The sequence below is a fragment of the Daucus carota genome, chromosome 3 (assembly GCF_001625215.2).
Source record: "Daucus carota subsp. sativus chromosome 3, DH1 v3.0, whole genome shotgun sequence".
NCBI lineage: Eukaryota > Viridiplantae > Streptophyta > Magnoliopsida > Apiales > Apiaceae > Daucus > Daucus carota.
In genome coordinates, this window is record NC_030383.2 from 48,996,683 (window position 1) to 49,008,406 (window position 11,724).

Here is an 11,724-nt window from a genome sequence, read left to right on the forward strand (position 1 = left end):
TATCATCGATGAAAACTTTGCATATATTATAGCCCTTGATGTAATGATTGAAAACGAGGAACTTGAATTAAAATCCGTTGATGAATGTCGACGAGAGAATGATTGGCCAAAATGGAAAGAAACAATTGAAAATGAATTAAGCTCACTTAAACAAACATTAAATTTTTGGACTTGAAGTCCGAAGACCTGAAAGGACGACCCCGTTGGTTATAATGGGTATTTGTGCAAAAAATATATGATAAAAATTAAGCCATGAGATATAAAATACGCCTAGTGTTAGTAGTTGTCCCATATTGGTTGTGGGAGGGGCATAAATTAAGTTAGAATATAACTAGTAAGAACAACTCCAATAGTATAAGTTTTTTTTTTGAGATGCCCAAGAACAAAGCCGTGTGGGCCTGGCCCAAAGTGGACAATATCATACTATTGTGGAGTTATGGCTCGCCTAGCAGGACCAACAACTGGTATCAGAGCGAGGTTGAAATCGCATATGGGATACCCAGAATGGGCTTAAGGATAAGGCAGATGGGCCTTCTAGTTTGGGCTTAGGGGGAGCCAGACAGCCATACAGACCTCCATCATGGACTTAAGAAGGAGCCCGATCACAGATCTAGAGGCGGAATTCGACAGGTGTTGAGCCCGGTGTGTAAAGGAAGAGATTACTAGGAACTGTCTCACATCGGTTACGGGAGAGGCATAAAGATAGAATATAACCAGTCAGAACGACTCTAATAGCATGAGGCATTTTGGGAGATACCCAAGAACAAAGTCGTGCAGGCTCTGCCTAAAACAGACAATATTATACTATTGTAGAGTTATGACTCGCCTAGCAGGCCCAACACCTAGTTGCTTAAGGATTTTCGTAAAGGCCAGACATTGATAATGAGAAAATATATTCCCCTGTAATGGAAAGCTACGACTTTTCATTAACCCGAGGAAGAGTTGGAAACAGGAACAAAAAGAAAATCTTATTAGCTTAGCTGTAATCAAAAGATTAGCACTGCGTTTGATGGATGTTGTGACGACTTATTTGTACGGTTCCCTTGAGAAAGCTATTTATATGAGGAGCCTTAAATGCTTCCAAATGCCTGAAACATCTTGATCTTATTCTCACGATCTTTATTCCAACTATGTTGTAGAAATCCACATATGAATTAAAACAATGGGGGCAGAATGTGGTATAAAAGATTAAACAAGTATTTATTAAGGGACCAATACAAAAATAATCCTATCTGTCCACGTGTTCTAGTAAAAAAGAGAGAGTCTTCTTTTTCAAAAGTGTTTATATATGTTGATGATTTGAATATTATTGAAACTCCCCAAAACTCTAGAAAACAGTTGATTATCTTTAGGCAGAATTTGAAATGAAAGGTCTTGGGAAAACCAAACTTTACCTTGATGGAATTTTCATACACCAATCGACATATACTGAGAAAGTACATAAATGTTTTTACATGGAAAAATCACATAAATTTAGTTCTCCAATGAACTTTCAGTCACTTGATAAGAAGAAGGATATGCTCCGGTCAAATGAAAAAAATGAAGAAATACTTGATACCATCTCTTAGTGCTATCAGTGCACTTATTTATTTTGCTAATAATACACCTCCCGATATAGTATTTTTAGTAAATTTGTTAGTAAGACTTAGTTTTGCTTCAACACAGAGACATTGGTATGGAGTTACATATATTCTTTGATATCTCCGAGGTACAATTGATATGATATTATTTTATTCTAATAAGTCCAAAGTTATACTAACAGATTGTTCAAATACAGGTGTTACCGCTTGTTTTTTTTATCAGACTCAACAATCTCCCAGATTTTCAAATAATAATCTATTAATAATTAACCTTACTCCCAAATTAATTAATTTCTCTATCTGAAATGAGGAAACCTCTAATTAATTATAGAAAATATCTCTCAATGATATCCTACAAATTCGAAAGATATCATGACCCGAATACGATTAAAAGATAAAATCAACTAATTCTAAAAACATCTCTAAACAACCATAGTGATAAAAATCTGATCCTTATAAAAATGTATTGGTTTGTTCCCTACATAAATAGGGTACAGAGACATCTTGAAAAAGGATCCGCCATATCTAACAAGTCGATACACCTCTCAAGTCCAGTCCCAAACAACGAAAATCCAAAATCTCCACTTTTAATATTTCGATCATTCAGCAACCTCCGAATTTGTTATTACCAAATTTCTCTGTTAATAATTGACACTATAAAGAGAGGATTATTTTTTATTTTGTGGAGGACAACAAATATATGCATGAGGTTCTAATTAATTCGAACTGTTTTAATGGAGGAGATCCGTCGAGACGACTTTTCTATATGAAAATCATGGAGGTGGCGAACATTGATAAAGAATGGAACAAAACATCAAAACAACAAAATAATATGTATTTTACACCTCACATTACGCGCGTTCATAAAATCAAAGTGATTATTATTTTGGACCAGAGGGGTTATATGAGTTTCGGGATATCATAAATGTTTGATTATTTGTCAAGATTAATTCCGGGACATGATGAATGCTTGATTATTTGTCAGAACATTTGGGATATAAATTTAGAAAATAAAATAATTTATAACTTTTTTTAGTAATTAGAGCAATATGTGGGACAATGTGTGGGATAGGAGAACCAATCGCTTTCCAATAAAGTTCAAACTAATTCTTATGGATTTTATGCATTTTCCCCTTCCAATATCTAATTAACCCAGTAATTCCGACCACACTCGTATCTTTTCTAATCTATAATCATCATAAATAGCCGTAACAGATAAAAAGAAGGATAAAATATGGATGTTACATGATACAATGTGATGATTCCTATCATGTGGTAGGTGGTAGAAAATGACATTTTCTATCAACATAAACATAGTACTCCTAGGAACTGAGATTAAAAAATTGACGTGGCATGTGACATGTTCTGTATTGGCATATTGATTCATGTCATGGGGCGGTCCATGTACCGGCGATTGAAAAATATCGACAAAATATATCATATATTACCCGTATGAGCTGTAGGAAAACCCCTTTTTTTCCTTTTTTTTTTTTTTTTACTTTTTAATAGTGATAGTGGCCATTGTATCACGTAGTTTAGTCACTAGCAGAATAGAACATGTGGCCACTTGCAGGTAACATGTTTATTTTATTCTACCTGCCAGAACAGCAAGAACCTTGAGTGCCTAGAAATGTTAAGTGGTTTGTCATCAAGCATAATCTTCATTATATAAAACGCAAATAGATTCAATGGCTAAAGGGTATACATTTTAGCCATGGTGAAGAAATTACTGCTAGTCTTAGCACACTAAACATATCCAATTAAGCAGTTCTACGGTCTGCAACTTCGCAGCTTTGGGAGAAGTATAAGGCAAATTTTCTCAACGGTACGATTCTTTCCAACTACTCGTGTATAGATATCTAACTTCATGTATCGCGGGATAAGTGCTTGGTTTTGTTTGGCTTATTGTGTATCTATACAGATTGTCCAGTCAATTCACAGTAGAGTTGTTTCAAATAAACTAATAAAATATAAGTTAAATAGTTAAATCACATAAACAAATTTATAGAAATGAGTGATTGTGATTATAGCAAGCCTTTTCCACTTCTTCTATATCTTCATATATTTTCGGACTAATTATATAATTATTTCTGTAGGTATTATTGTAAATTAAACTAAATTTATGTCTAATTCATTTATATATATTTGTATTACTTCCTCGTCCTGTTTGTATATGTTTAATTTGGACCGAAGACTTGACACACATTTCAAGATTCTCATATCATAAGATGCCGTAGTTTCATAAATTTAGCTTTTTTCTGAATACATGTTTAATATTTAAATTTTTATTCAGAAATACAAAAGTTTAAAAATATGTATATAATTATATTATATAGAAAATCAAAAATACATGTAAAGCAATGAAAAAATTTGTATAGTGAGTGTGACTGATGGATGGAGTATAATATTTAGTGTTCACTTATTGAATTTGAAAGATCATCATTACCAGAATTTAAGGAAGTAAGAGCATCTCCAATAATCTTCTAGCATGCTTCATATCTTGAGTTAGGAGCATATTTACGTGCCTGTTGGAGATGCTCTAACCGGAATTTTAAGGACAATATTTGTACTTAAATAATGCACCCAAAACGTAACTATGAATACTTGTTTTCTGGGAATTTTCTTATATAGATACTTAAACTATTACACTATGAGCATGCATGTTTTTCGGGAATTTTCTTATGTAGATAGTTACATGAACCATGACACAAGAAGAGTTAACGAAAGAAATGTTGGATGGAGAACTTTACGAGGCACACGTCAGCCACCCTCACAAACTACGTTTTTACTCAAAATCCCCAGACCCTAATTACGAGTGCGATGGTTGTAAGCTACCTGCAGATACGAATTCATATCTCAGGTGTCCATATGAAAACTGTTCCTTCTATCTTCACCGAGTGTGTTATAAATTCAGACCCTCGCCCAGCCCTTCATGGCACAAGTTCTTCCCCCAATGCGGATTTACATTGTATGATGGTATCACCGCTGAGGTTGCTGACCAGAGCGGAGATTTCCCATATCCATACTGTGATGCATGCGGAGAAGATATAAAAGGGTTTAGATATCGCTGCACTCCTTATGATGACTCTGATCATCCGCCGGGTAAACATGATCTACATCCCACTTGTTTACGTGGAGACGCCGATGCGACAATAGAAAATCGTGGGGTCCCGTTAAAACTCAAAGACAAAGTGAAATCCAAGTGCGTGGAGTGCAAAAAGAGGTATCCTGCTGAAGAATGCATAGGCTTCACTGGATGGAAATGGGTTTCCGAGGATAGGGACTACTGGGGTTTTCCCTATTGTTTCACTGGTACCAAATTGTGCTATCATCTCAAATGCATGAATGAAATATTGAGGAAGCAAATGAAATAATGGCCAAATTATATATTAATTGTGGCCAGACTATCAATATTCATCTATACCTTGTTTTTTTTTTTTCTCGAAAATTCATCTATACCTTGTTTATTTGTGTACAAATGGTCTCTTTCTCTCTTTTTTCTTTTACAACTTGTGTACCCCTATGTAATTTGTTGCTCAAACCTGCTTATTTGTGTATAAATGGTCTCTTTCTCTCTTTTTTCTTTTACAAGTTTTGTGCCGTTATGTAATTTGTTGCTCAAACCTACATGTGAAGTAAATTGGCCGGATGAGGAAAATGCTAAGTAGCCCGTATTATTTTTTTTTTAAAATGTTCCCAAATAGATGAATTGTCAATTTGGATAAATATATTGGAGGTTGACGTAATTGCAGTGGTCCATGTCTATTTAATAGCTTAATATAATATGTGAAATTTTGGGAATTTTTTTAGATCCATAGCATTTTCTTGTATGTTTATAAAGTTGATGTTCCACACGGTTCTAATCACCTCAATCACCTCTTCCATGATCCCATTTATACATACAACTACTGTTAGTCTAGACTTGGACCCTTTTTATATATTCAGGGGAGCAAAGCCGGCTCAAGAACCTACTTCGTCGTTTTCGTAAACTTTTGGTTATGTTAAAGAGTCGTTAGACGCAGAGTGGCAATTTCGAGTAACGGATCGTGTTCGTGTCAGCAATTGGGTCGATTTCGGGTCAAGCTAAAATCATTTAAAATTGAATAAAACTGAAAATTGAAGTAATGAGAAATGAAATTCTAATTTCGGGTCATTTCAGGTCCATTTCGGGTCAATCGGGGTGATTGTCGGGTCACTTTCGGGTCTCAGTAAATCGGGTTTCAGGTTGGGTCGGGTTCGTGTCGGGTTTCGGGTCGTGTCTGATATTGCCACCCCACTTAGACTAACGAGGTTGGCTATAATATTGGTCGGTTAAATTTGACATGTTGAACATTATGTAAAATTTGCTGAATTCGTAAGACATTTTGCTTTAATGGTATTAAATATACTAGCCTTTAACCCGTGCGAAGCACGGGCAGGTGTAGAATTCGTAATAATTATAATTTAAATTTTAACATCATCTTATTACTATTTTAGTATTAATGAATTAGATTTTAACCAGATTATATTTACCAACTGATTACATTTATTGGACGACTACGAATTATACCAATATCGATTTATTATAATATAGTATATAAATAATATATAAATTATATTTAAAAGAATAATGGTGGAGTTTTTTTTTATCTTGTATTACATCACAAGTGTTTTGTAATTTGAACGATATAAAACTCTTTAATATTGTAAGAGTAAGAGAAGTCTACACGTGACCGATTTGTAGTTATAAAGGAGATGACTAAACCAAAATTTTGTACGACTACAAATTAAACCTATGTTGGCTTATTATATTATAGTATAGATTAGTTGGCTATAATTTAAAAATAGTATGTTATTAATATTGTTGATTGTTAAAAATATAATAGTGTTAATGATCATCTGGATCATTTATTCCAGTTCAATGTATCATCCGCATCACTGCGAAATTTTTGGTCTCACATAAACCACTCATCAGACTAACGGTTCCATGCCGTTAAATGAAATCAAAACAGATGTTAAAGTTAACTTTTTTCGTTAAGTTCAAGTTAACCATGAAGTTTAATATTACTCGTTTGCTTGTTCTTTCGAAACTTAAGTATCCATGCTGTCTTTAAATTTTGCAGATCTTGATTCTTTCAATTCCAGTAAAATTAGAAAGTAAATAAATCAAATACAAAAAAGTATGACAAAAGATTTTATATTAATAACACTAGAAACTAGTATTAAACTAATACTACTTTTAATTTCAGTACAAGTCTAAAACGCTGGATACACACACTTATATTTACTGGGGAATGAAGTGAAGTGGAATACATAGTTAGCAAAAGTAGCTGTTATTTTTTCACCTCAGCTGCTACCGTTAGCTTTTTTAATTTGATTTACCGGAATGCAACGTTAGTCTGTTGAGTGGTTTATATGAGGCCAAAAATTTCGCAAGCCAAAAAAACTCGAGCCGAGCCAAAAGAAAATAAGGTCAAACCGCTACTTGACTCTTAAAATAGCAAGCCAAATAAATTTTATTTTATTTAGAAATTTTGGTCATTTCACTAAAATGTATATATGTTAACATCCATACGGTTGGATCGGTAAAAAATATTTTTTAAAAAATCAAAACATTAAATTAAGATTAAACACTAGTTAGCGGTACTAGTCAAACCTCCACTTGACTATTAAAACAACAAATCAAATAAAATTATTATTTTCCAAAATTTTGATTACATAACTAAAATATATAAATATTGGCATCTATACGGTTTGATCAATAAATTTTTTTTTTTTAAAAAAATCGAAATATAAATTTAGGACTAAACACTAGTCAAATTGATGCTTGATTATAAATTAGTATACCAACACTGGTAATTTAGTGTGTTTTGATGTTACCATATTATAGTTAATATTCTTTTGATCAATTTGATATATTATATGTTGAATTCTGAGTTCCATTACATGTATATATTATTAAATTATCCTTAAAAAATTGCATTTTTCGAGCTTTAACGAGCCGAACTCGAGCTGAGCTCACTAAAAACTCGGCTCGAGCTCGTTTTCTTAACGAACATATTTATATGTTCGAGCTCGAGCTCTTAATGAACCGAGCCGAGCCGAGCCGAGCTTTTATCGAGTCGAGCTCGAACAGCTCTGTTCGTTAACAGTTCTATTTTAAAATTAACAGGTGACCTACGTTGAAGATGCTCTAAATGAACACATTGTAGATTTTTTTTTAACAGTCAAAGTGGGAGATTTCAAGTGGATATTTTTATTAGATTTTTAGATTTGGTGAGTTATTTATGCGCGCTAATATATATTTATTTGCATAGAAAGATGACGAAATTAGCGATCTTAATTGAAAAAATCTAACAAATTTCTATGTACTAGAAGTGTTTTTCTTATCCTTCTGATTACTATTGGAACACCCCCCCCCCCCACACACACACACACACACACACACACACACCCCCCCCCCCCCCCCCCCGGTTTGGTGACATTTTGGAGTAAATAAAATGCCTCCCGCGATCAGTTATATCCCAAATCTCAATTGTGTACTTAATGTAATGTAGCTTTACCACTGTCAAATAGTATCTCTCTGGACTCTGATCACTTCCAGAAAATTCAAATCTTATGAAACAATAATTATACATAAAAAGATGTTAATCACACACTTTTTTTTTTGCCTTCAAAAAAGAAAATACTTCTGGGCAAAGAAGGGCTAGAAATCCCAGAAGAAACCGATAAGAAAAACATAATATGAATACCTAAAACAGAAGAAATTTCTTATACACCCATATCTAACTTGTAACTTCTTCCATGAGTGCAGTGCACAATCAAGTACTCCTGGTGTGATCCTGGAATTGACAGGATTAATATTAAACATGATTATATGAATCTTGCATAAAATATATAATATATAGTTGATATTGTCAAAAATCGTGATGGACATATAGTTATCGATTTTACATGCATAACATCTAAAATAAAGTTACTAATTATATATCATCTGATTAGTGCATGAAGCATTAAGAACGTATCAGAGAATTTAAGGGATTTGAAATGAGAAAGATAACATATTTGAAATGAGAAAGATATTTTAAATAGAGAACTACGTGCTGGTATTAAAAAATTAAATATTTGAAATGAGAAAGATAACATATATAGAGAACTACATGCTGGTATACAAAAATTAAATATATATAACAGACATTATTTTGGAAGAATATAAACAAGGTTCTTTCTAGTGTGTCCCATGGTTAAACACTAACAACCACTTTTAATTATTTAAATGGCAGATTTTGATTGGTGTGAATATTTATGCATGCAGGGGAAATCATTTATTAATGAGATGGGAACCAATAAGATTAATCCAACACCTATTAAAAAGTAGTTGTTCAATAGAAAATCCATATAAATAATTATTCTGGATATGCATGTTTATAGACGGGAAGTTTCCGGGTGAACTGTATATTAAATGGGATATTTTGATTAGCTTACGGTCACTGAAAAATGAAATAATTAACCACGCAGTCCTCCCATTAATTGGAAAATACAAAATTTTAAATAGATATTTTAGATAGATCCAGCCAGATAAAAATTAAAATTTTAAGACTATAAATTTGGTGTTTCTCCCCTAATATAAATTAATAACTAACTTTTGTTTTGATTTGAAGGAGATTTTTAAAAGATTCATTATTAATAAGATTATGTAATTGTTATTGTGCTACGGGCGTAACTTAGAAAAAATTAATTTTAAATCATCTCTTTACTATTTCTATAACATTAAGAAACACTTTGTTTTATCAGTATTTTATAGTGTGCACAAAATTGTTCTATAACTCAGTCTTTTTTACCTTTTCCAAAAAAAAAAATTTTATTTGATAAATTTATCTAGAAAAGAGTTCAAGAAATAATTGCAATAGCTGATTTATTATTTTTTACAAGAAAAAAAATTATAATTTGATTTATTATTTAGAAAAGAGTTGATGATATAATTAATTGCATCAAAAAAATTTACATCTTAAAAATACTCAGAAAATCAAATCAGTAGTACTACTAATTTTCATGGGAAAAGGAGTAAATTTAATTCTCATTAAAACTTAAAAAATAATTTAGGTGTGTTTACTTAACTGTATAATTTTCTAATAAATTGATTTCAAATTTCTTTTGCTTTCCATTTTCGTAACGGCTGTATATGGTTCATCAGGGCAGTAGTATAATACTCCTTCAGTCTACATTTCTATTTTTGTTGATCAAATTGACTAAGTTTTTACTAAAGATTATGACTCACTCATTCATTGTTTTAATTTGAACCAAATGTGACAATAAGAAAAGGACGGAGGCAATACCTGGTAAGCCCTCAACTTGAGAATAATACTCATTGCAGAGTTAAACGGAAATGGCACCAGATCCTCCGCTAGTTTCTTAAATGCTTCTAAGGAAATCCTACCCACAGCTTTCCAAAATGGATTGGTCTCGTAATCAATAGTACCGTTATCACTCCGATTCGCTCCGATTCTCTCCACCACGCAAAAAATGTGACATGCATGTACCCTGCCGTTGTAGGTATTACCGTATGCCCACCTAGCCGGCCTTCTTTCGCCTTTAGGGCTGCATATTTTGCATGACAAGCCCAAGCCCCTCAAGTCGCTGTAAAGGCTGTGAGTCATCGCATTGTATACTTTCATTTCCTCCACATGAAGAGAGACTAGCTTCTTCTCAACTTCTGGAGCAAGCTGGTTCTTTGAGATAGGTTGTACATATCTATCAAAACATGTGCTGCAAACTTTGTACTCAGGACCAGTTGTTATGTACCACACGCCCTTTATTTCAAACTCGCATATGGTACAGTAGATTAATTCTCTTGCACTAGCTCTAGCTGGTTGGATACACAGACCAAGTGACTCAGACTTTCCATGAGCATTAATAAACTTCAACTCCTTAGAATCCATACCCCTGCATGCATTTATTGGATTTGATTAAACCAATCAAGATGTATTATAAATTCATACCTGGTACGTACGTACCCAACTAATTATATACCAGTAGGTACACTTGCCCAAAACTATATCAGTACTTAAAGAGAGACTCATGGGACTATATATAATATCACAAATCAAACACACGACTGCTTCAAAGCTTACCAGTTACGGATGACACCAGCTACTGATCAGACCACAACTTCAGACTTATGCTTATTATCTGTAAACAACGGAAAAAGAATAAATTTAACTGCGGTAAGAGAGATTATTGAGTATACAGCTGTTTAGAATCACAGAAACCATATTGTGACCAAATATAATGTAAAGTACGTTTCCAGAAACATCTTTATTGACTAGATGAAATTGCTTGACTAGAAAGAGAAGCACATACCACAAACCTAGAGCAGACAGATCTGGATATTCAACCAGCAAAGAATAATGGGATCTATATATAGAGTTCATTGCCGCGTTTGGTGTTGTTTTCGTAATTGAAACTTCTAGGGTTTTACTTAACACGTATACTACAAATATTCTATTGTACAAACTGTTCTCTGATTAAAGTTTGGTACAACGATACCGTTGACATTCTGGAATTTAAAATACTTCACCTTAACGTTTTTACTATAATCTTAACAAATTAAATAACAGCAAGTATATATATTTTTTTCTGAATAAGAACAGTTGTGTATACTTTTCTTCACCCTCAGTGGGAAATTTTTGTATTTAAATAAAAATGATTCAAAGCGGACGCGTATCAGACTAAATTTGATGGTGACTGGAAAATAACCATAATTTTCATATTTAAAATCAAATAAAAATGAACTATACTTCAATGAAAAATGAAGGGACAAATTTTGAAGTGATAATAGAACTCAAGAATAGATATACAACTAATTGCCTCTGCAGTTTGCAAAGCGAAACCTCCTTGCTCATGTCAAAACATTTCAGGAACTTTTCCCAGGATTTTAATTGTATAAAATATATGAGGATGGGAAGTACCATCTATTTATGTCGACATAGATTAATTTTAGATTCAATAGATGTAGCCCTAATACTTTTAATTATCTTAAATTTTGCAGATTCACCGGACGTGAGTCACACTCTTTCTTCCCTATATAATATTAATTGGATCCACCTTGAAAGTTTCCGAAGATCTGATTGTATATTTCCCAGAAATGCGCCTTATATGAGGATGT

The 11,724-nt window shown here is 32.9% G+C and overlaps 1 protein-coding gene across 1 annotated transcript; it reads right to left on the reverse strand.

Moving 5' to 3' along the window:
• Window positions 1-8,157: 8,157 nt before the first annotated feature.
• On the reverse strand, window positions 8,158-11,021 carry LOC108213874 (uncharacterized). Its single transcript, XM_017385663.2, has 4 exons — window positions 10,920-11,021; window positions 10,691-10,748; window positions 9,896-10,502; window positions 8,158-8,401 (listed from the first exon to the last, which is right to left on the reverse strand). The coding sequence occupies exons 3-4, from the start codon at window positions 10,496-10,498 to the stop codon at window positions 8,381-8,383; spliced, it is 624 nt and encodes a 207-aa protein (XP_017241152.1). The 5' UTR covers window positions 10,499-10,502; window positions 10,691-10,748; window positions 10,920-11,021; the 3' UTR covers window positions 8,158-8,380.
• Between the last annotated feature and the right edge of the window lie 703 nt (window positions 11,022-11,724).